The 25,937-nt window shown below is 43.9% G+C and overlaps 1 protein-coding gene across 1 annotated transcript in view; it reads left to right on the forward strand.

Moving 5' to 3' along the window:
- The window catches only part of PCDH15 (protocadherin related 15), a 506,585-nt gene that overhangs the window by 421,264 nt on the left and 59,384 nt on the right, over positions 1-25,937 (forward strand). The window contains exons 7-11 of the mRNA XM_042021638.1: positions 2,596-2,756; positions 5,998-6,153; positions 15,550-15,669; positions 17,205-17,315; positions 19,682-19,852. Of these exons, the coding sequence (XP_041877572.1) occupies positions 2,596-2,756; positions 5,998-6,153; positions 15,550-15,669; positions 17,205-17,315; positions 19,682-19,852 (719 nt within the window). The remainder of the gene's footprint in view (positions 1-2,595; positions 2,757-5,997; positions 6,154-15,549; positions 15,670-17,204; positions 17,316-19,681; positions 19,853-25,937) is intronic.

A 25,937-nucleotide genomic window follows, 5' to 3' on the forward strand; every position in this document is an offset into this window, starting at 1 on the left:
AATATCATGGGACAGGTTTACTTTAGTGCTGTCTTTTATGGACAAACTGGTGACACAGACACATCAGATTTATCATTTGGAGGTTCCCTCCCTGGCATTTTAGGCCAAGGAGAGAGGCAGGAAGGAATTACAGATATGTAAGGGGGAAAGGGAAAGGCCTCTGAAATATCAGAGACTTCTTAAACTAGAAAAATAAGACTTTAAGGATGGCTACTAAAAGGCTGATTTGCAAACTGCTGTCCCTCAGAGAGAGAGTATGGGTGCCTCATGAATATCTGAGGAACACCCAGCCCATTTTTAAGAAGAAAAGAATCCCTGGATCAAACCAAAGCAAACAGAAGTGCTTCGTGAAACCAAGCAGAGAGTGAAGCAGAGCAGAGTCCAACAAGATGCAGAATCAAAGCAGTGGGGTCAGTGAAGTGATGGTGGTTGACTACAGACTATGAAATTCATCATCACAGATTTTAAGTTGCTTAGATATTTTTATAAGTGAATTTGGATTACCAGCCCTTCTTTGCATCATCATTGAGGCCCAGTAACGAGGGCTGGTGGATTTTATAGATTTGAGAGGAATTGTTGAGTAGACATGAACACTTGGAAGTGTCGCGGGGTTGGAAATGAACTGAGTTTTCCTGGTGAAATCCTCTTTGTGTTAAAACCGCTCCTGGTCTCCCAAAAGCTGCCAGGCCAAGCTCGTGGGCCAGAGTACAACTGTACAGATGTTATTGACCAGGAAATTGTGACAAGAGCCATAAAACACCTGGATAAAAACAATGTTTCTCACGTGGCAAAAAAGTTGTTGCTCCTTGAACTTGAAACCAGTCTTTGGTGCAAAATTTGGCAGTTTTATTCCCAGATATTTGGCAATTCTTTTTCCTTTCATCTCTGTTGTGTCAGAAAAAAGTAGTTTCAAAATAAATGATTGAAAAGACCTTACTGTGGTGTTTTCCCCCACAGGACTTCAAACCAGTTTGCTGGGGTTAAGATCAGTGATTATTTTACTGATTTAGCCAAAGAAGCATTGGCCCATCTTGGGCCCACTCCTCTTGGATGAATATTTTTATACAGAGTCGCTGTTATAAAGTGAAGGTGTAAAGAAACTTCATGCTACACTTTGGAATAAATTATTTGGGCCCTTAATAACAGGAGGTTACATGATAAATATTTTAACCTAATTTAAATGTTCTGCAGCTACTGACGTTCACAGGTTTTCTTCCTAACTGCTGGTGAACTTCCACAAAGATGATTCCTTTTCGTATTTCGGTGCGAAGCAAACTGGGGAGTGTTAATTTTGCAGGGAAATGAAATTTCAGAGGAGTGGTTATAAATGCTGTGCATGCAAATCTGAGGCACTGGAGGGCAACACTCAGGGTGGTTTGTAATGCTTGACATTTGGGAAGTGAGTTGGGAGTGTTTTCCACAGGAAATTTGGCACATTGTGGGGGCAGTGAGCTGACTGCTAAAAGCAAGGCTTGACTGGCAGGATGGGACAAGGTGGTCTCTCATGAGACCCCACCTGGAATTCCGTGCACTGTTCTGCATAAGAAGGACATGGAATTCTTGGAGCAGGTCCAGAGGAGGCCATGGAGTTGCTGAGGGGACTGGAGCACCTCCCCTCTGGAGCCAGGCTGGGAGAGCTGGGGCTGCTCAGCCGGGAGAGGAGAAGGTTGTGTGGAGAGCTCACAGCTCCTTCCAGGGTCTCAAGGGATACAGGGAAACTGGAGAGGGACCCTGCAGCAGGAACTGGAGGGACAGGACAAGGGGGAATGAATGGGTTCAGACTGAAAGAAGGAAAATTTAGGTTACATACATGGAAGGAATTCTTTGCTGTGGCGGTGGTGACACCCTGGCACAGGGGGCCCAGAGAAGCTGTGGCTGCCCCTGGATCCCTGGCAGTGTCCAAGGCCAGGTTGGACAGGGCTTGGAGCAGCCTGGGACAGTGGAAGGCATCCCTGCCCATTGCAGGGGGTGGAATTTTGGATCTTGAAGGTCCCTTCCAACCCAAACCATTCTGAGATCCTGTGATTCCATGAAAAGACCCACGTTGAGAGCTGGCTGCTCCTCTCAGTACCCTCTTTGTCTTGTGGCTGTAGTCTTCACATCCTTGTGCTGCAATTCAGTTTCTGTTGCAGAGCAGCTCCAGGTAGAAAGCCTCTTTTTTCCTGGAGAGCTTTATGTAACTCTGCTTTTTTCTCCCCATCATCACCTTGACGTGTCGCTCTCACTGCAGAAAATTTATTCCTGGTTTGGTTGTTATTTCTGTGCTTTCATTTGTTCAAGGTGAGATTGGGAGATGATTGCTCAATGAAGAAAAAGCTCATCTTATTAAGGAGATAGCTGGATGTGATGGTTCTCATTGTCAAATCATTGTGCATTGCAAGTGCTTCTTCTGGCATTGTCTGAAACAGCTGTGGTGTCAGAGGCAGTTTTTCATTACAGATAATAAGGTTCAGGCTCTTTAAACATCACTCAAAACGTAAAACACCACAAAGCTGAGGTAGAAACCAGCATTTTCAGTGTTGCAGTGGTTACAAAAATACATAAAAATGTGGATTCCCTATAAATTCCTCCCCGGGGTGTTTAATGTCGTTGCAGGCACTATCCTGGTTGACAACATGCTGATCAAAGGGACAGCAGGAGGGCCTGACCCCACCATCGAGCTCTCCCTGAAGGACAATGTGGATTACTGGGTGATCCTGGACCCCATCAAGCAGACCTTGTACCTGAACAGCACCGGCCGGGTGCTGGACAGAGATGTAAGTTTGGGCTTGGTTTTCTCCCCAGAGACATTCATTTCTAATTAACCATACACACAAGTCCTGCTGGAATAGAATTCCTGCATCTGTCTTGTCCCCAGATGGATGTGAACAGAGTTAATCTGAGCCTCTTTTAGGATTTTTTGGGAGCACACAGGAACTTGACTGTAGTTTCAAATATTATTGTGGATGAACACAGCAACAAAGACCAAACAAATTGATGTGAGGGTTTTATATGCGACCTAACTTGACTCGTTTGTTGAATGAAATTTTGATTCTGGTTTGCTGACTGGAAGAAGTGCTGCTCACCCTGTGCCCTGTGACATTTATTAGCAGCCTGCTTTCCCTGTGTACACCGAATGATGAGACGTGAGAGAGGGCAAAGGAGTCGTGACTGCCACAAGTCACTCACAAAACTTGACACATTCCATTGAGAATGTGCTGCTTCAGATTCTTTTTTTAAGGCAGCCTAAAATTCCTTTGCTGTGCTCGTTCCTGATGGCGTTGAGGAAATATTGTCGGGGTAAGTTCGATTTTTATAAAAAGAAAGATGAAAAGCACAAAATAAATAGGAGTGTTCTCATCTAGGCTAATTTCATTGAAGAGAAAACACTCTATTTCCTCACAGTGTTGCAACCTTGCAACAGAACCTGAAAGTAAAATTGACTTCCAAGTGCTTTAGTCAATATGGCAAGAAGGCTGTAAAACTCAGGGGTTCGCCTTGGAGTGCAGGGGAGTTTGTTTTGTATTAGCTTGATTGATTAATTTGTCTTCTCCATGTGTTTTGAGAGAAATTCATAAGTACCAAAAACAACATGCAAATTTCTCCTCATTTCTCATTTGCTGGTGAAAGGCACTGATTGAATTCGGTTGTTCTTAATTTCATTTTAATTCACAAACTGTTTTCCCATGCAAAGCACAAAGCTTGGCAGAGTGGTCATGGTAGCAGAAGACTTCCTGGGAAAGAGTTGGCACTTCCTCCCATGCCAGTCAGCAGCTGCTGGAGTACCTTTGGCCTCTCAGGTTTGATTTAAGCCAGAGCAAAAAATTAGAGCCTGGAATGGGAGGCAAGGCTGGAGAACCACTCTTAAGACATGCAGTGTCCATCCTTATCACCCCACACCCATCCACAGGGAGTTAGGAACCAAAATCCCTGTTGGATCAATGCTAATTCTTCTTTTCAAAGACATTTATTGACAATTTTTTGTCACCTTGATGTGAATCGAAGTCGATGCTTTACCCAAAGAACCTTGTCAGATTATTTGAGTTTCAATATTAGTCACAGTCTAAACCAATTCCCATTATTGTGCATTCCCAGACACTTTACAGGGATGTTCTTTGCCAGAAGTAGACCCAAGTCCCCAGGAAACAAGGGAAGTGTATACATTTCTTAATTAAATACAGGTAATAATGTGTTTACATTGGTATTTAAGGTAGTGCTTCCTCATTTTTCACTATGAACTGGAACTCTTGTTATCCCTAATGCTGTGTCAAATCATCCATCTGTGGCTGTTTAAGTTTGGTGGGCTATGAGAAGAAAATCTGGGCTCTAAAGTGGTTTTGATTTTGGGCATAATGCCCCCTGTGCCTCTCTCGCCTGGCCTCAGGGAATTGCTGTCACTCACAACCCAAAGAAAAGGAGAGCAACCCTCAAAACCCCCAGGGACCGAATAAAAATATGAAATGTGTGTCATGGGCTTCCTTTGTAGGGCTCTTTCGGGGACATGGGTTAGTGCTGGCTCCATGGTCTTGGAAGTCTTTTCCAGCCTTATGGATTCTCCTAAAGGATATTTCCAGCCTTCAGAACCAGGGCTGTGCTAGCCCAGCACCACAGAACCATTCAGTGGGAGGGGGTCTCTTTTGTTAACAAAAAACCCCTACCTATTTTCGTCATCTTTCAACTTCAATCCGTGTGAAACTTTGCAGCACCAATGAAATTGGGAGTTTCATTAAGTTGAACCTTTAGATTCAATTTTTTATTACAGAACAAAAATTGGAGTTTCTGATTCCCAAATGATCACATTCCATATATCTGGATACTCTTCTCATTTTTCTTTCCCTGCTGATTCAGTCAGCCTGATCCTGTCCTGTTTTTATTTATGGCCTTCCTTGACAGCAAATCTTCCTAGATTCCATTGATTGTTACTAGGAATGGCAGTGTGTTTTCCAAATAAAATCAGATAAAAGGAAAATTCCAGACTTTTCTTGCAAAACTTTAAGTACTTAGGAAGAAAGACCAGTGATAAATCAGAACTGAAGGTCCAGGGAGCTGCTGAAAGGTGCTGGGATGGTTTGTTCCTCGTTTCACAAACAATTTGTGCCATTGCTTATTTCCATATTTTCGTAAATCCAGAATATCAAATATTTATCAAATAGCTGTCATTTCAAATAATTATATTACTCTTGGGCTTGGTTAGTAAATCCAGATATACTCAGTAGTAGCTGCAGCTTATTAAAGGCAGCCTAAAAACTCTTGGATTGTACTCAGATGGGCACTAAAAGCCATTCCAGCCTGAATTTCTTTGTCCATTCATCAGTTTGGGAGTTATTTTCCTTTGAGCATTGCTGTGTTCACTGCAGTGAGAACAACAGGATTGTCTGCACTGAAAGTTGTTTCTGAATTATTTACAAATGTAAGTGGTAGCAAATGTGATTTATTTTGGATTTGACCTTTTAATTCAAGACAAGAAAGAAACAAGAGCTTTGGAATGAGTCCTGAGGAGGCCGCGGAGATGCTCCCAGGGCTGGAGCCCCTCTGCTCTGAATCCAGGCTGGGAGAGCTGGGGGTGCTCACCTGGAGAGGAGAAGGCTCCAGGGAGAGCTCAGAGCCCCCTGCAGGGCCTAAAGGGGTTCCAGGAGAGCTGGAGAGGGACTGGGGACAAGGGGTGGAGGGACAGGACACAGGGAATGGCTTCCCAGTGCCAGAGGGCAGGGCTGGATGGGATATTGGGAAGGAATTGTTCCCTGGGGGGTGGGCAGGCCCTGGCACAGGGTGCCCAGAGCAGCTGGGGCTGCCCCTGGATCCCTGGCAGTGTCCAAGGCCAGGCTGGACATTGGGGCTTGGAGCAGCCTGGGACAGTGGGAGGTGTCCCTGCCCATGGCAGGGAGTGGAATTAGGTGACCCTTAATGTCCCTTGCAACCCAAACTCTGGGATCCGATGAATTCCAATAACGATGAGCCAAAGGCTCAAACAAGAGGCATTTTCTGGGTCCCTTTGTCACAACCCCTTTGCCCTTGCAGCCGCCAGTGTCCATCCAGTCCATCGTGGTGCAGGTGCAGTGTGTGAACAAGAAGGTCGGCACCGTCATCAACCACGAGGTGCGGATCGTGGTGCGGGACCGCAACGACAACTCCCCGCAGTTCCAGCAGCAGCGCTACCACGTGGCCGTCAACGAGGTCAGAGCTGCCTGATTCTCCTCCTTCTCCTTTGGGGGGGGTCGCTGTAAATTCCAGCTTCTAGTGCCTCTCCTTTGAAAACCCCAAAAATCCGGTTGTTTTCAATCCCTGGTATTTGTGCCTCTCCAGAAAAGCTCATCACTTCAGCAGGGTTCAGTTGTCAGAATCGAATCCTGCTTTTCTGTAAGGAATACAAGGACCAGCACATTCTTCACCAGGAATATTGCAGAAAACACCCAAATCTTAAGCAGTGTCTTCATGAAAGGAGCATTGATTTCTGTTAAATTAAAGCACTTTTAACAACAAATCTGGAAGTAAAACAAATGTATGCATGAAGAAAAGAAAGTTAAAAAAACAGTTTAAAAAGTTTATTAGCACTATTGAATCTTGGCAAAGTGCAGATTGCTGTTGCTCTGTATTAAGTGATTCCTGTGAAATGAATTATTTTATTTTATATTATTTATTATGTTCTATTTTTTTGGAATAGAGAGCTGTGGATTGGACTTCACTGTGTTGTTTGAAGGAAAAAAAAATCATTTCTTTCTTGAGCTGGCACAGCTTCATTTCACTTTCCAGTGAAGTTTTTCATTCATCTTTTCATTTTCGCCCAGTTAAGGACAGAATAATCTGCCAATAAGCAATACAAAAAAATCTGTGTTTTCAGGGTTAGCATCTCAGGGCTTTAGTAATGAGTAGAAACAGGGACTTACATGAACTAATGGAAGTATGTAGGCTGAAAACATGTGGAACATGGAAAGGTGGGTCAGTTTTGTGCAGGTGAAGTTGGAAAGAAGTAGAGTTATGTTTAAAAAACAAATTATGTTAAATATGCAGCCTGGTGGGGTTTGGTTTGAGGGGTGGGGGTTTGTGAAAGAGCACGACTGCTTTGATTTTAATAGAATTGATTTGAAGAAATTTCCTATTTTGTTGTGTTTTGGAGATTCAGCTTTTCAATGTGTCCTTGTGTTGTGTATGCTCTCCGTGACCACACATGTGCAGGACAGCTCATTGCCCGGGGAAAAGGGTGGGACATTGATGAGTTTGGGCCTAATTAACCCAAAAGCGTGGAGGAAAAACCCCCCAAGTCCACACGTTATGTTGGACCTGCAACTGAGATAAGGATAAACAGCTTTTTCAAGCTTCCTGGTTTTAAATTAAAAACATTTCCCTTCAGACAAAGTTTTGGCAACCCAGGTGCCCATGCGACTTCCCACTGGAATTTGGGAGCACCAGGAAAGCTCCATGGGCTTGCACGTGGCTTTCAAACTGGCCTTTATGTGGCAATGGAATTTCTCCGGTTTTACAGAGCCAGTGCAGGAATGTTTCTGGTCTGGAGTAAAGGCAGCATCAACACCAGTCTGAAGTGCTTGTGTGGGTTTTGCTGCAGGGCCCAGATCACTTCCAAAACCTGCATCATTTCTGCAGTAAAACTGAAGGCTGGGAGTGTGGCAGTGCTAAGAAAACAAGGATTTTCCCTGATTAGGGAGAAGTCCCAAAGGCAGAGTGCAAAATGCACCACTCCCAATTATTTGTGTTCAGAAATTGAGCAATGTTCTGAGGACACCAAGCATTTATTGGAATTATTGCTGGGCAAAATGCACTGTTCCTCTTTCCACCAGCTGCATGCTGATTTAATTAATTTCTTCCTTTCATTTTATCTCTTTTCCATGGATAACATCTGACATGGCACCACTGTGCCCTTGAGCAGCACCCAGTGAGTTCATGCTCTCATTAATTAATTAACAAAAAAAATAATTCACAAAACGTCTTAGACTCTCTCAAAGGTTTTAATGAGTGATTAAATGTTTTAATGCTCGTTTATTCTGCTCATAATTGGTGCTGCCTCTGGTGAATTTAGCAATAGGAATGCACTGGGATGAAAGGTTCATGGTTAATTTTCACTTCTGTTCTCAGGTTGCTTGTAAACCAAAAAGTACAGAAATTTCTCTTACCTAAGGAACATGAAACAACTCCAAGGAGAAGTAGATTTTATTACACTTTGGAGCAATGGGATGGTTTTTACGTCCAGTTGTCTTTATATTCAAACTGTCCCCAGCATATTAAGATGAGTTTGTCATCAATAGAAAAGCTGCAGCAGAGAAGCTGAGGGTAGTTGCAAATAGCACCATAAATCCCGGGTTCACACGTGGTTTCCATTTGCACAGAAAAAGACATGGTTTAAAAGTAAGCCTGGATTTTTCCAGAAGGCTTAGAATGAGATGGATGTGGTCGAGTAGTGTCTGTTTAGCTTTATACCAAAAGGATATTAGTATCTTGATTTTTATGCTTGATTGGGATCGCTCTGTCCTGAGTTAGACTAAAAGCTCCCCTAATTCAGGGTGTTTCCTTTGCCAGTGCCCTGGCAGATGCTCAAGGAAAAGCACAAGGACTGGGAAAAATGCAGCGGTGCTTGCCTGATGGGTTACCTGTAGAATCCTGTATGGAGCAGCTCCAGACCAATTTTGCCTTTCCCAGTTGCTCATGGACATGGATATGCTGGTCCCTCCTTTCCTTCCTTACTCCAGGTGTTTTGTAGCCTTTTTTTCCAGCATCTTGTGCCATAATTTCTCACTCTACTGCTTCGGACATCTTCATCTGGACCCTCAGAACCCTGAGACATCTCAAGACATAAAGAGCATCTGTGGAATATTCTGCCCATTGTCCAACGTTAGGGATTTAAGTGTTTCCTTCCATCATTCCCACACTTGTACCTATAGAAGACCCTTGGGTGAAGGTGATCCCAAATTAAAATGTGCAGAGAAATTCATGTGAGTGGTTTGAAAATGTGGCTTTTGCAGCTAAGAATCAAAATCATCATTACATGTTTATTGAGGAAATACTTTTTTTCAGGATTTTACTTCTTCTGTTAAAAGTATGGATGTGTCTCATGGACCTGGGCTTGTCCTCGTTAGGGTTGATGGAGGCTGGAAGGTTTGCTGGATGAGGTGGCTTAGCTGGGAGTGGCAGTGCTGGAATTCATATGAAGTTACAAATGAAACTGATTTTTTTCAAGTCTTAGTTGAAAACAGTTTCTGTTTCCCCACTGTTTAGGAGCGAGTTTTCCTTTTCCCTTCCTAAGGCTTTTACAAGTCCAAGTATCTCAGCCAACTCCAACTGTCTCCAAAGCATTAGGAGTCTCCTCATGGAAGTGAAAACAAGTGAAGGTTGATGTCACCATTTTTATGATAATGAGAAATCCTCTGCAGAGTTATTCTCTTGGGGTTTTTGTGTGAGGTATTTTTATTGACATGAAAATATCCCATCGTTATTCAGTTAGGAAAAACTCCTGACAGTGACATTAGCCTGGGGCTAAATTTGACTGTATTGGTAGCTTGAAGATTTGAGTAATTGCTGTATTAAACCAAAGTTCTGCAGCTGGGTTAAAATTCTCAAGAATTATGCAGCTCAGTTAATATTCCACAGGCAAATCTGTAGCGTTGCCACAAGGGGTTTGAATTTATGGAGCCTAATACAGGGATTAGGAAGTAAAATCTTGTACTGCTGAGGCCCAGTGGTGGTGTCTGTGTTTTGTGTTAAACACAACTTATCTGCATCATTTTTATCTGAGCTAAATGCAGCTCCAGTTCTGCATTGCCTGGGCTTTATCAAACTGACTTTCTTTGGTCTTAGTTTTTCACTTTCCTGAGTCCTACAGGGAAGGTCAGGGGCATTTAATAATAGGTTCTGTTTGGAAGTGGAGTTGGAGTCCCTGGAACACTGTTGAAGTCAGTATTTATTAAATGTACATAACCTTAGAGCTGCTTGCAACCCAAAATTTTAGGATTGGTTTGTTTATTGGCTTTGGGGCTTTTTTTTTCTCTCCCTTAATTTGGCAGAGATGGGAATCCTTTGCAAAATAAGTGCTCTTCTTGAACTTCAGTGTAGTGGTTTGGTCCAAAATACTCATTACTGTTTATCTGCTGTGAGATAAGAATTAGGAGAAATGCAAAACAGGCACCAAACTTGAAAGAATATAAAGAAGTTTATTAACAGACCTAAAAGAAGAAAAAAATTATACCACCTTCAGAACTCTCCTCCTCCCCCCCACCTTCCTCCCTTCTCCCACTGACGATGTGAAAAGACAACCCTTAAGATGTTCAGTCTGTTTACCACTTCCATAATAACCTTGTTCAGTCCATTTAGAAAGAGAAGTCTCTTCTTGCTCATGCTATGAAAACATTATCACAACGAGACAGCCGCCCACTTCCAAATATTGTTCAGTCCATTTAGGAAGAGGAGTCTCTGCCTGCGTGTGAGTCCTTTCCCCCGACTTGCAGCTTTTCCCGCAACTGCTTTCGAGGGTCCACTCTTGAAGATTTTTGGGGTACAATTTTAAGGTTGAGCCGTTCAGAAACAAAAACAGAGGCCCTTCTCCTTCCCTGGGAGCAAAGGGTCTTCATCATCTTCATCGTTAGGACTATCTCTGGGAGCATCTCTAGGGACTGAGGTTTTCTCCTTTCCCATTTGGAGCAAAAGTCCTCATCTGGTTCATCTCTACGGACTGAGGTTTTCTCCTTTCCCGTTTGGAGCAAAAGTCCTCATCTGGTTCATCTCTCCCTGTCCAAACTTCTCATGAAATTACAGCTGCGTCAGCATCTGCCTATCTCAGCGCAGGTGCTTTTGCTCACGAGTTGAACACTCCACCCCCCATATCTTCATGAAATTACAACAGGATACTCTGATATATCATAGCTTCACAACAGAATTTCAGCTTTAAGCATCTCCTCTCTCTCTTCCCTCAGGTTTTCAGCTCTTCACAGCAATAAAAGGGTTACTCTCACCTCGGCCTTGCAGCTTTGCAGCTGGAATGTTGAATTTTTCTTATCGCAGTGGAGAGGGGGGAGAGCCGAGCCGCTCCGGCTGCCCACGGCAAGGCAGTGGGGGGGGGTTCCATGGCTGGAACAGGTCCATGGCTTCAGGATGGCCGTGGCCCGGCCCGGCCTGGCCCAAGCAGGGCCTGGCCGGGCCCGCTGGCCCCCGCACGGGGCCCGCAGCCACCTGTCCCAGCGCCGGAAACGAGAGAGAGCCTGGAGGGGGAGTTTGCCTATTCTTAAATGTGGATCACAGAGGTGATCACAACTTTAAGTGGCTTAGAGAATTGTCCATATTCAAACTGGCCAGCTGATAGGTTCTATCAGGTCCCAGAGGAAGCTGTAAGCACCCCTTAGCAAGGACGTCCCTTCCGGGACTATGCTTGCTAACCTATGACATTCAGTCATCTCAAAACTTTGGGTTTGGGCTGTTGAGAATTAGAACTTGTGCTGAATTTTCATTTCTTGTGGTGTAATTATTCCTGTCTTTTTCCTTGTGGTATCAAAATAATTAATCTCTGCAGGTAGACATCATCAAAGCGTTAGCTCAGGATGATTAACTGTAAATCTCGCTTTGCTCTGCTCTTTGGGGCCACTCTGAAAAAAACGTTCATTTTTAACTTTGTAAATAGGCAATAATAGGGAAATTTATTTTCCAAATGTTTTATGGAAGAGCTGAACGTTCCTGTCTGCATTTTGACTTCTAATAGCCATTAATCACACTGAAGGAAGTTTTTAAGCGTTAGAGCTGTAGACTGTGGAAGAAGAAGATTTATTGTGTGCATCTCCTCTCTATTTGTTTAATTGCGTTCTCTTTGGAATCTTCCTTGTTTCTTATCATCATGGTTCTTTTCCACTGGATTGAGTTCCCACGGAGATGATTATCCTCAGGCTGTTGCCGACACTCCTGGAATTGTTTCTTTGCAATTCCTAATGTTTTGTTTTGCATGAGGTAAAAAACACTCAGTGTGGTTAAACCCTTTGATGCACAACTTCAGGCCCTTTCCCTAGGAGATGCCAAAGGTTCCTATGGAGAAACAAATTTCCACTCTTTCAGTAAAGGAATTTTTCCCAATATCCAAGCTGAGCCTCCCCTGGCCCAGCCTGAGGCCGTTTCCCCTTGTCCTGTCCCTGTTCCCTGGCAGCAGAGCCCGACCCCCCCGGCTGCCCCCTCCTGTCAGGGACTTGTGCAGAGCCACAAGGTCCCCCCTGAGCCTCCTTTGCTCCAGGCTAAAGTTGCATTTTATTAGGGAACTGAGTTCCTTCTTGTTTTTCCAACAAGGAAGTGACAGCAGTGTCTCAGAAATCCCTCACAAACTGTGGGAAAATGTATTATGGCTGGCTGATGGGAAATACCAGAGTTAAAATCAGCACCATGCTGAGATCTCTGTGTACAAATTTTGTGTGGCTTGGAATGCTGAGGGCCTCTCCCACGTGATTGGAAATGGATTTGAAGTATCAAGTTAAGAGCTCATCTGAGTTTTTCTAAAGGCTGCAGGAATCTCTAACGTGAGATCAGGAGATCAGGCTGGAAATTACAGAATCACAGAATATCCTGAGCTGGGAGGGACCCACCAGGATCATCCAGTCCAACCCCTGGCCCTGCCAAGACACCTCAACAGTCGCACCCTGGGCATCCCTGAGAGCGGTGTCCAAACACTCCTGGAGCTCTGGCATGAAGGAGTGGAGAGGATTTTTTTCCCCTGTGTTCTTTTCTAGTATCATTTGTGTTGCATGAAAGAAAACAGATAAAATGGAAACGTGTGTGTCCTGAAGCTCTGCACATCTGCAGTCAGTTTTTCTGGGTGTAATCCATCAAATGCAAGACTTTAGCTTTTGACTTTACTGTTAGAGCATGGAATTGGAGTTCTGGTGTTTACTGATGTGTCATTTTTGCAGCTGTCTCCTTTGTTATCACTTAATAATGTGCTTTGCAGTGCTGGAGCCTTTTTATGTTGGCCACTATTTATTGGCACCCTGTCAGAACGGGCAGGTGGGAGCTGTGCCAGCAGCTCCAGGGTGTCTGTCAGCTCCTGGGTGGGACAGCATTTTTACAGTATTTAATAGTGTTAAATATAAGTTGGTTTGGTTTTTTGTTTTCATATGGGACATCATCTGCAGTAAAGTTTCCATCTCTGGGATTCCCAATGCAAGAAATACATGGATCTGTTGGAGTGAGTCCAGAGGAGGCCATGGAGGGGCTGGAGCCCCTCTGCTCTGAATCCAGGCTGGGGGAGCTGGGGGTGCTCCCCTGGAGAAGAGAAGGCTCCAGGGAGAGCTCAGAGCCCCTTGCAGGGCCTCAAGGGGCTCCAGGAGAGCTGGAGAGGGACTGGGGACAAGGCATGGAGGGACAGGACACAGGGAATGGCTTCCCAGTGCCAGAGGGCAGGGCTGGATGGGATATTGGGAAGGAATTGTTCCCTGGCAAGGTGTGAGGCCCTGGCACAGGGTGCCCAGAGCAGCTGGGGCTGCCCCTGGATCCCTGGCAGTGCCCAAGGCCAGGCTGGACACTGGAGCTTGGAGCAGCCTGGGACAGTGGAAGGTGTCCCTGCCCATGGCAGGGGGGTGGAATTAGGTGACCCTTAATGTCCCTTCCAGCTCAAACTTTTCTGGGGTTCTACATGTCTGATGTCTCCAGAGCTGCTCCTCTCGGCTCCATCTGGGAGCACAGGACTTTTTCCTGTTTGGGCAGCAGAAACCTGGGAGATTTCCATCACATGCCACCCCATGACCAGCCAGAACAGTGCCTGGCTATTTCCACTAATGGGACCATTGTCTAAGCAGGGATTAATTGGTTAAAGTCTCTTATTTCAAGTTACAGAGTGTCAGTGCCCAGGCAGGGCCTGAGGGGTCTCTGTCAGGAGAGGTGGAAGCTGCCCTGCACTGAGGGATCCACAGGCTCCAGCACTGGGAACATCCCAGCCCTCAGCCAGCCCCACAGTGCCTCAGGAAAATGGGGTTAAGAGAGGAGAAAACACAGTTAAGAAAGGGGAAAATGAGGTTAAGAGAGGGGAAAATGCCATGTGGCAGCAAGGAATGAGGAGAAAATAGTGAGGACAAGAGGAGCTGGGAGTTAAGAAGTGATGCTGAGCCTGGACCAGAGGGCTGAGATGGGGGACAGTGCTGGCTTGGGTCCCTCTGTCCCCATCCCAGTGAATTTGCTGCTGGCAGGATGTTAGGTCAATGCTCCCCATGGCCTCTGTCCTGCCTGTGTGTGCAGTGGGTGCCTGGTCCCCCTGTTTTCCCCCAGGAGCATTGGATTTTCCTCTCCTGAGCTGCTGAGGAGGCCGCACGGGGGTGCCTGAGTGGGTGTCAAGGAGCAGCCCATCCGCAGGGAAAAGCCCCTGCCAGCCCTCCTGGAACTTTTCCCAGCTGGTTTTCAGGTTACTTTGGTCTTCTGTCCCCTTCTCCCCTGCACATCCCAACCCATGAGGGTGCAGTCAACTTCCTACACCCACATGTGGCACTTCTGCTGCCTGTTCTGGGAGTAGATAAGTCAAGTTTGTAGCAAAACATGAACATAAAGAGTTGTGGTGTAAGTGTGGATAGTGGTGGGATTGTAAATTAAACCCCACTTGTTTTACCATAAAAAGGCTTCGAATTGGTGGTTTTTATTTCAAAGATTCAGTATTCTCAGCCCTGAAAATGTTTCCCAGAGAACCATGACACCCTTAATTAGCAGCTTTATAAATACAGGAACTCTGAGTGCAGGAGGAAATGGGGACTTAAGTCTTTGCTTTATTGTGAGCACTACAAAATAGGAACGTGAAATAACATCCACATCTGTACGTCATGCTGGGATGACTCTGTCGTTTGCCCCCTGCTCTTTTTGCAGCATTTCAAAATTTTTTAGGCCCTCTAGGTTTAAATATGTGCAGCAACTTCATGTAAATTCTGGACGAAAGAAGAGGGTCCACTGGGACTCTGGGAATTTAGGGGCCACAAATTTGGGGGTGATGAGAGCAGCAGGGAGCAAGGGTTGTGCTGAATCCACGAGTGTTTGTTGTTTTTGCACTTTCAGGTTGATTACTCACAAAGTTTCCTGAATATTAAAATTCAGAAACGATGACTCCCAAGAAATCTTCTGTCCTTGCTCTCAATGGGCCTTGATTTCATGCTATTTATCTGCACGAGGATAATTATAAATGGATTCATTTTCAAAACATCATTTAATGGGTATTCAATTGCTGCCAACACAATATTGGAGCAACAGAATCACTCTTGTGTTTGTTCAAAGCCATGAAGCTCTCTGGGTGTTTGTGTTTGCACGTAACAATATTAATCTGGCTCTGTTCACGTTGCCATGAAGACTCTGTCAAATAAGTTCTGTTTACATTTGCAGCTCATCCTTGTTTTCCTTCCTGAGTCTGAAAAAGGAACTTTCATTGGGTTTAATCTATATTTATTTCATGGGTTTTTTAAAGAGTGTTTTTTTAAAGAGTGTTTTTTCTCATCTTTGTCTTTTTTTTTTTTTTAATGAATTTCTCTCTTGATGCATTATAGACCAGAGCTAGGGGGGAAAATAAAGTTAAAATAAACCTTAAGACCTTAAGGTTTTAATGGGTGTCTCTTGCTGTTCTTGCAGTTAACTCCAGTTGGAACAACCATCTTCACAGGATTTTCTGGAAACAATGGTGCTATTGACATTGATGATGGTCCCAATGGCCAAATAGAATATGTCATCCAGTACAATCCGAATGACAAGGTACAGCCATTCCGTCTTTTTTCCCTCCATGTTTATCTGTATTTATATATTTATGCATTTATATATTTATATGTTTATATAGTTGTAAAATAGTTTCATATAGTTATATATAAATATATAAATATAGTTGTATATAAGTATATTTGTATTTATATGTATACGCGTATTTCTGTATTTATATTCATATTTATATTTATATTACATGAAGTAGCAAATGAACAGGAGGTTGCTGTTGGACATAAAGAAATGTTTTCCTTCGTGTCGAGTATCCTCTCTACCTATGAGCCCTGTAACGACAGATGAATTTCCCTTCCCTCTCATTGCCTCGCTGTCAGCAGCTGGATTATTTCACTTCCATTAATGCCCAGAGAAGTTGTGTCTATCCCATCCCTGGAAGTGTCCAATGCCAGGACAGTGGAAGGTGTCCCTGCCCATGGCAGGGGTGGGACTTGATGGGATTTAAGATCTCTTCCAACCCAAACCATTCTGGGATTCCATAATTTCTGTTTGGCCTCAGTATAAATCTCCTAATTGATTTTTTTCCCCCCTCAGTGGGAACTATGAATATTTTATCCCAAAAGATGAGTGCCAAACTCTGGCTCTGTCCAGTTATTTATTAGTCTGGGATGCACTTCCCAATCCTGTTTTCCTGCCCACCATGGATACCTGCATCTAACACTCATTCTCATTTATTTGCTGAAAAACAATAATAACAAAAATATATTAAAAAAAATAAAATTTGCAATTTTAGCAATTGCTTAGACTTTTAGAGGAAAACGGCCTTGTTATGTGATGTAAAGAAATAATATTCCTGTGTCCCTCTGCTGTGTTTGGAATCTTGTATTGCTGTTGCCTGTTCAAAATACTTAAATATTAACTATCTCCTACATTGGGAGATTGAAGCATGGAAAGATGGGGTTTTTTTTAATGAGATTAATTTGATAATGAAATTGCAATTGGATCTCAGGTCAGAAATTTGTGCCCTCCTGCCAGTTGTTGCCCCAGCTATGTCAGCTGAGTCTGTGGGAGCAAATACACGGAACAAATTGAATTTCACCTGATTTAACAGCTGCATTTACCCTGAAATGTGAATTACCTCGTGTAGGAACATATGCATGAACTGGCACCTAAATGTTGATGCTCTCTGCTTGTTTAGCACTTCATTGCCCTCATGAAAAGCAGAATAAAGAGCAGATAAGTACAATGATGTGGATTTCTTACCTCTACCACTTGAGCATTTGTTCTGAACTCAGGATGGCAAGGGGGAGAGAAGCAGAGTAGTCAAGACTTTTGTGGTTGGAAGTAGCCATGGATATGTAAAGAATTCAGGAGAATTCTGTTCAGTACACACTAATTTTTGTGGGGTTCTTCAGGAGGAAATTGGGTGGGGAGAAAACATAGAAAGCTTTATAATCTCTGATCTGAAGAGCAGATGCGGCCTTGGAATTCCAGCCACGGGATCATCCCCTTGTGGCCCAGCTACAACACAACTTCGAGGCATGTTCAATTTTATTGTGTTGTTTTCTCGTTTTCAGACCTCCAACAGGACCTTTGATATTCCTCTCACTTTGTCCGGAGCAGTAGTTCTGAGGGAAAGACTAAATTACGAAGAAAAGACTCGTTATTTTGTCATTGTTCAAGCAAATGTGAGTATAAATCTCCTGAAGGCCATTTATGCCCCTGATTTAGGTGTGGGTTTTGTTTCCTTCCCATGGAAAGGCAGAGCCTTGCTGAAATACCAGCTCTGATAAATCCTCTTCTGCTGAAGATCTAATTTAAGATTTATCCAGGCTGTTGAAAGCTCAGGCATATTATTAGTGGTTAAAAAAGCTTGCTCAGAGTGTGACAAGCAAACCTTTTTGGCACAAGGAGCAACTTGCAAATTTGCAGCACAGCCCAGGCAGAAAAGTGCAGCCTTGTGGGAGTAAATGTCCATTTTCCAGCAAAGCTGGCGAGGCTAATTTGCACTCAGATGAGTTTAACAGACACAGTTTCATTGAATCCTTCAGGTCTGAAATGCATTTTGTTATAAAGAGGTGATTTTTCCTTCAAGTCATATCACAAGTGTGCGGAGAGTGGATACGCGCATTTTCCAGAGTGGCTGGCAGCAGAGAGCACGCACTGAGAAGAAAAGTGATGTATAAACTGTATCTCAGATATCTGTCATCAGAGTGGGGCTTTGGTGCCCTTGAGGGCTGTGAAAGCTTTTTTTCTCTTTTTGTCCTTCTGATAACAACTGAAATGAAAACTTGTCCTCTGTTGTTTATGGCTGTTGTGATACATCTTCGTTCGTGGGAAATGATATTTGCTCTGAAGCAACAGGAGATCCTGAATTCACACCTTCACATTCCTGACATCTCTCTGGCACAGAAGTGCAGATACATTTTGCAGTCTCTTTTCTTACATATTTTGTGGCACGTTCAGCATTCTCTCAGCAACAGCCAGGCTCTGGGTGTGGCTCAATGCTCCTTGCCCCTGTGCCCTGCTCAGGTGAGACCCCACCTGCAGAGCTGCCCCAGCCCTGGGGCCCAGCACAGGCAGGACCTGGAGCTGCTGGAGAGAGACCAGAGAAGGCTCCAGGATGAGCAGAGAGATGGAGCAGCTCTGCTGGGAGGAAAGGCTGGGAGAGCTGGGATTGTTCAGCCTGGAGAGGAGAAGCTTTGGGGTGACCTCATCGTGGCCTTCCAGGGCCTGAAGGAGCCGACAAGAAACACGGAAAGATACTCTGTCCAAGGGATGGAGGGACAGGACACAGGGAATGTGTGCCCCCAGAGGGCAGGGATGGATGGGATATTGGGAAGGAATTGTTCCCTGGGAGGGCGGGCAGGCCCTGGCACAGGGTGCCCAGAGCAGCTGGGGCTGCCCCTGGATCCCTGGCAGTGTCCAAGGCCAGGCTGGACATTGGGGCTTGGAGCAGCCTGGGACAGTGGGAGGTGTCCCTGCCCATGTCAGGGGTGGCACTGGGTGGGCTTTAAGGTCCCTTCCAACCCAAACCATTCTGGGATTCCATAACCCCACAGGCTGCACTGAATTCTCTCTGTTGTGTGCACTGTGCAATCGCATTCCTCTGATTACATTATCAGTGCTTTGTTGTCCTTGCATCCTGGGATACTTCTGGAAATTAATTACTCTGTATCTGCTTTGATCCAGAATGTCTCAGAGGCACTTACTGGAGGAATGGAGAAATGGTTTAGTTGTTGATGAAGGCTGCTCCTTGTAGCTGGAATTATTTTTCATCATTGACCGTGAAGAAAGCTGAATGCAGAATTTCCCACATTTACTCTAAAAGTGAAGCTGGTGCAAGAACTGAGTGGACTGCAAAATAGGAAAAAAAAATACGTGTCCAATCCAATTTAGAGCAATGGACTCCCCATCTCACATAGATGGATGATGTTAAACAGCATAAATAAGAACAAATTTAAAATTTGATCTCTTTTCTGTCAGTGTTACATTAGGTTAGGAGGGCGAGATTTAATTCATGGCCCATATTCCCCTCCCAAGATTTTAGTTCTGCGGAAGAAAGCTCATGCAGCAGTTCCTCTGTGAAAATGGGAATATTTTTGAACGTTTTAAACAAAATATTGGCTACTCATGGTGTTTCTTCACTAAACAAAGGAAGAAAGAAGAGGTGAACTGTTGCTAATGCATACTTTGGGTAAAAGCACAACAATTTCTGATAACGAATAAGGCACGGGGCCTTTTTATTGTCTACAAATGTGCTGTATTATTATAGTTTTAGTCCTATAGTTTTCCCAAACTGTATTATTTCTGAGTGATTGATGTCTTGCAGTATTTCTTCACTTTTTCTCTTAATTTTACTTGTGAGCCTTTCAGGCTGTAGCTCTGAGGCTGAAGTTCCTGCAATTACTCCTAGCACATGGATAATTCTGCTGCTTATATGTTTTATCCTTAGCTTTGCTTAAAACCTTTTGGGAGATTCTTTTCAGGAGATTCCTTTCAGGAGATTCTGAGTACAGGAAGTCTCACCAGCTGGACCTGGTTTGCTCCACAGGACCGAGCCCAAAACCTGAACGAGCGGAGGACAAGCACGACCACCCTGACCGTGGACGTGCTCGACGGGGACGATTTGGGACCAATGTTCCTTCCCTGTGTGCTGGTGAACAACACCCGGGACTGCAGACCCCTCACCTACCAAGCCAGCCTGCCAGAGCTGACGGATCCTGTAAGTCCTCTGGGATTTTTCCAGGTTTTATCTGTTTGCCTGTCATCTTGTCCCGTGGGCACAGCTGGGAGCTGGAACTAAAAGGTCACCTCTGTTTAATGCCGTGTTTTGTGTGCCAAGCAAGAGGAAACCAAGGTAAGATGCATGTGGGAATAACGGTGAAATTCCAGCTCGGATGCAGTGCCAGACTGCTCGTTGGCTGCAAGAGCTGAGTCTTGAAATTTGGTAAATTTTGGAATTGCCTTTCCTGATCTGTCCGTTTTTCACTCTCAAAATATCCCCAGGAAGGGAGGGGACTTGACGTTATTCCATTGAGGGTTGTTATAAACCTTCAGAGAAAGATTTTTGGGAAGAGGAAGCATTAGTCACTGACCCCTGAAAGGATTTTTTGTTGCTATTATCAGCAACTCTTATTATTATTATTAGTTGCTATTATTATTTTATCCCATGTAGGTCCTTGTGCTAAGTCTGTCAGTTAATACATCCATGGGGTAGGGATAAAGGTGAGTGTAAGGCTCATTTCCCACTCCAGGAATCCCAAAATGAGGTGAGAACTTTATCATTTCTTGTTGCAACTTGGTGCCAGTTGCCATTCCTCGCAGCAGAGCTGCTGCTTGGAGATGTGCACCTCTGGTGGGTGGAACAGAAACAGGGATTGCTGAATTAATATTGATATGTGACCTTTGATTCATATATTTAAGGATATAAAAAGGCAGAACAGATTGAATCACCACGTATTGCCCCACCTGATTAACTCTGACATTAGGATGACATTAAAATAATGTTAAGCTTTGACATTAAGGTTTTTAACTTCGGTTGCTCATCACAGCACACACTTTGTGTCCTGCTGCCTCCAGCCAGGGGCAGGTTGAGGCTGGAAGTGTGGCGATTCCTGCTCTTCCCTGCCTATTCTCCCTTCTTCTCCTGTGCCTCGCACTCTTTTCCCATCCCACACGTTGTGGTGTCTTGCATTGTGTGGCCTCAGGGCTCCTGCTGCAGTTATCCTTGGGATGGGTCAAGGGAAGGGAGACATGATCCATATTTAACCTTGGAGTGTTGATTTCCACGTCTTCCCCACATGCACTTCTGCATCTTGGTGTAGCTGACACCCTTGGTAGCTGTGTTGTGTTTGGGACTTGGTGAAGAACTGCTTTGAACTTAAATTCTGCTTTAATTTGCTGCGGGCTTGGTGGCATTTTAAGGAAAGGAGGCAGCTCCCTGTCCAGCTGAGCGCGGGGCCTCCTCAGGGTGTCCAGAGCACCCAGACCGTGCAGGATGAGGGAGTGTGACCCCATTTCACCTGCACAGATCTGTTACAATTCCGAGTGTGGGAGCAGATGAGGCAGGAATTATAAATAACCGGTGTTTTTATGGGGTTTTATCTGGTTATCTGAAGGTAGAACACAAACCAGACAATTTTTGCGGTGCTGCCTCTCAGACAGAGGATTCCAGCTCCGGCTCCGCTCCTGCCCTTGGCCAGGCACGTTCCCCACTGGAAGACAGAGCAGTGTCTGCCAGGGAGAGGGGCTGGGCCGGGAAAAATCTGACCTGGGATTTAGGTACTGAGCTGCAAAAGTCATTTATTTGAACATCCTGAGCTGCAGTGTGTTCAGGGGCAGCTGTTCTTGTTTGTTTTTTGGCTTTTCTTGTGTCAAACTGCTCCTGATCTATGAAATGAGACCCTGGTTCTGCTGATGAACCACAAACTCTTTGCTGTTTATCTCTTTGCAGCACTTTTGATAAACCTAAGTGGAAGAAGTTATACCTTCAACCTCAAATATTTACTTGGCTTTTAAGCTATAATTCCTTTGGAAGATATGGATGATACCTGGATTCAGCTAGGAAACATTTATATTACATTTATCCTTTGCCTTTTTATGTATTATATTTATTCTTTATTAACCTACTCCAAAGCTACAATTACCTTACTCCCTAGGCTAAAGGACTATTTTTACTTTAACACCACCTTTTTTTTTTTTCTTTAATTTGCATTTTAATTTTTCAATGAAGATGAGAAGGAATATTAATGAATGAGGAACAAAGTTGAAGTATGAGTTATTCAGAGGCAGTAGCTGGAAAGAGAAGTCCTGCTTTACTGGGCAAGATGTCTATTTAGCTGACCCCTAAAATAAAGCATTTCATGTCCCTGGGAAGAGTAATATTTTTTTGTCCAGTATAGTTGGAATCTATCCATGAATTTACTGAGGTAAAAAGTTGGGAATTAATTAATTAATTAATTGCTGTTAGCTAAATTTCAGTTTCCAAGAAAGCCTGTGTTGGTTGTTGATTAGGTTTGGGGATTTCTGTTGTCGTCGTTACATTGCTTTATATTTATATTATATTTTAGTGTTTCTGTGTCTGATCAACTCTGGTAATTCATTTTTTCCCCCTGTTGTATCAGGAAGACTTGAATAAATTAGCATTTATTATCAGGATGTGCAAGTCATCAAGTGGAGTTAAAAAGTACAACCTCATGAATATCTCATAACATGGGCAAGACAATTTCTCCTCCTTTTTTCTCCCCCTTCAGTCCATTCCTGTCACACTCACATTGTGAAGGTTTTCTTCACTTCTATACTCAGTATTTTCCATCATCAGGCACAGAAGAAAAGCCTATTAAGCAGCAAAATACGGATTAGATTTATTTAATTAATTGCTGGACTAGATTTGCAACCATGGGATTTATTATGGGGTTCCATGGGGTAATTATGAACCCACATGGGCACTAAGACACTCTGTGACACCAAGGATTTTGTACTAAATCAAGATTCAGCCTCACTGTTGCACAAGTTCCTTGTTCTTGCACCTCTGATGGATCCTCCTGCATGGGAAGGGTTTGGGTTTGTATTGATTATCCCCCAGAACCCTCAGAAATTGTGTCAGCAGGGACCTCACAGGGTCTGTGGGTCCTCACAGGGCTGGGCCTGAGCAGAGCATGGAGAGATGAAAGGCTAAAAAATAATAAATAAAACATTCTCAAACAACAGTGAAGTTGAGAGGGGTGAAAAAGACACTGGAGAGCAGGAGGTGCCCCTAGAAGGCCTCACGTCTTTATGAGTGAGAAGGGCCTTTTTAGTTCCATCGATGCCTTGGTTTTAACTTCCATATTTTTCAAATCCTGTACTGCCCAGTGTGTAACTGAAGTTTCTTGTAGCCTGTTAACTTCTGCTCTTTCCTGCCAGGTAGACATAACAAAGCCTCTCCAGGCCTGCTCTCCAAGGACACTCAGACCGTCCTAGGCCCAAAATGTGTAAACCAAAAGCCTTTGAGAGGGTGGCAAGCTGAGGGGAAATTACATTATTAAACTGAAGCTTTAATTGGAGAATTAACCCTGACATGCAAATTAACCAAACTTACAGAAATGTGAAGAACTCGTGACCTGTCATCCATCTTGGGGTCCATCTTGGCAGCAGCCTCTGGCTCCCCAGGGGGACCTTTGAAGGCCCTTCAAACAAATACCTACTCTTATTCCCTTACTCCTGTCTAGTCTCTGTTTTTAGGTGGCTGCTTCAGGCACCACCATCGATTTGGATTCAGGGGGAGAAATCTGAATTTCTCAGAGGAGGTGTTGTAATCCCGCTGCATTGAGCTGGGGTTGGGAGAACAGGACACTTCCAGGCTCTCCAGGGTTAATCAGCTCTGGACAAATCAGTTTTATGCTGATTTTTGCTAATTAATTAACACTGCACAGGATGTTCTGGTTTTGGACTTGATGATCTCAAAGGTCTTCTCCAGCTTTGTTAATTCAGTGATTAATTCTGGTTTTCGGTACTTCTGGGCTTGAGGATGACAAGAACCTGATGATTCCCTCCAGCTGAATTCCCTTGCAGTTCCTTCTTTTGGCTCTGCAAATCCCAATTCCTCCCAAACACAAAACCTCCTGGAATTTCCTCCCAGAGACACGTCAATATAAAACTTGCAGCAGCAGCACAAGTGAAAGTTCTGGAAACACCATCTCCCCATCTTGGTTATACTAATGGAAAAGTTCATCAAAATGTTCTGGATTTCATGAAATTAATTTATTTACTTCTTTTGCTGTGGGAAGCACCAGCACAAAAGATGTTTGATCCAGGGATCTACCATGGAACGAACACCAAAGAACCTCCCCTGAAGTGGGAGAGATTTGCTGGCTCACCTGGAGCACCCACACAGCTGCCAAGGAGGATTTTTGGGGCGCTGAAAGACTCAGCCTTCAGATTTTGGCCTGTTAGTCTGAGTTGAAGTGGATACGTGTGGTTAAATCCACTTTAATAGAAGCTCTCAGCAGATCAGGAATGCCTCTCCTACCTGTGTGAGTGGTAAAATCCCACAGAATAATTGGGGTTTTTTCCTGCTGACTTTTAAACCTGGCTGCTTAAAGACAATTCACAGGGAGGGAATCACCCCTAACAACAGTCAAACTGCATAAAACTAAAAAATCAGCTCCAGTTGCCACTTTTTCTTGCCTTTTTTTTGTTTGTTTGTTTGTTAGATACGGGACATTTAAAACTGCAAATGTTCATGGTTAATTTAGGGAGTTGTTGGTCTCTGGAGCAGTTGAATCTCAATCTGCCTTTATATTCTTTGCCTTATTTGTACTAAGCTTTGGCTTTTTTTTATTCAAACATGGTAAAAGAGCCCTGCCAGCCTTTGGCCCGTCGAGACTTACGAGCTGCATTTGTGATTCAGTGGCATCAAGCCTCAGGAAATTATTTGGGGTTTAATTTGTTTCTAATTATTCCTTTCCCAGTTGAATAGGCTCTGTCCAGTTTTTGGGACTGCTGCTAAACACTCTTGTAGGGGATGGTATTTACACTTCCTGCTGGAATTAGCCCATGATTGAGCACAGTTGTGTCTGCTGGCAAAACGAAATGTTCAAAGTCTGCCTTCCAGAGAAAACAGAGTTTTCATCATTAGGAGAATTGTTTCTCTTTATACAAATCATTTTGGAGAAGAAAAAAGTGGCTTTGTGTTTTGAATAGGCAGCATCCAGACCTGCTGTTAATTAGACTAAAATCTTTGGTGCAAGATAATTAGTGCTGGGCTGAGATGAATGGGAGTTCCTGGGTACTTTAATTACAAAAATTATTTGGTGGCCAGGGCGGTGGTATCACTTCAGGAAATAACCAGAGAAATGTTTTAAAAACCGGCTGTGTCTCTACATCCTTGTTCTTGAGTAAATTAGAACAGAACTTCACAACTGAGGCTCTGAACAGCCCCTTTCCCACTGAAAGACGAGCAAATTGTCCCATTTTTTCCACGGGTTAATTTTTCAGTAGCAATTTAGGTAAATGCTGTGGCTCAGATGAGGGGAGGGGAAATGCAGGTTGACTTCCCTGACACCTCTGCTGTTGTCAGGGTGCTTTTTATGGAAAAAGGCAAAGACTTGTGGCCAAGTTATTTGCAGTTGGAGGCAGGGAGCAATTTTTCTAATTAAATTTCAGCAGAGATGCAAGATGAACAGATAGGCAATCATGAAATGCTTTGGAAGTGGGAAAGCAAGGCAAAAACAATGATAAAGTCCTCTCATGGGTGCAGCCACCCCTTTTATTCCAGGCAAACTTTTCATTGGCATTTTCCCCCTCTTCTCACTCTAATTGCTGCCCTGCAGAGGTCACCAAATTGGTGTGAAGTTCAAGGTAATGGATAAAGTTCACAATATTGGGTGGATTTTTAACCTGAATTAGTTATTTTGAATGAATAACTTGGCAAAGTCAAAATGGACAGCTTTGATAAGCTATTGATTATCTGCTAGTGCGTGATAAGGAGCCATAAAAGGTGTTTTCAGTCTGCTGATGTGATTTTCCCTCTCTTTCCCCTTTTTAGGATTGATTGTCTGTCTCCCACATGTCATCCCTTGATAGGTAGAGCCTTTTTTTTAAGGGAAATGTCACTGAAAAGTAGCGAAGCATGAAAAGGTTAAAATCACAAAGATGCGATGTTACAGGTAATTAAATTTTATGTATTTGGGAGGACACCAGGATGGCTAATTAAAAAGAATTGTCAGTAAAATTGTCAGCAGCTTTAGTATGTGAATATATAAAGCTGAGAATGATCTCCTGTAGCAGCCAGGCAAGCTCTTCCCTTGGCTGAGGTATTGATCAGG

The sequence above is a fragment of the Corvus kubaryi genome, unplaced genomic scaffold, assembly GCF_017639235.1.
Source record: "Corvus kubaryi isolate FWS band 111438036 unplaced genomic scaffold, C.kubaryi_AGA036_p1.0 126, whole genome shotgun sequence".
Lineage (NCBI taxonomy): Eukaryota > Metazoa > Chordata > Aves > Passeriformes > Corvidae > Corvus > Corvus kubaryi.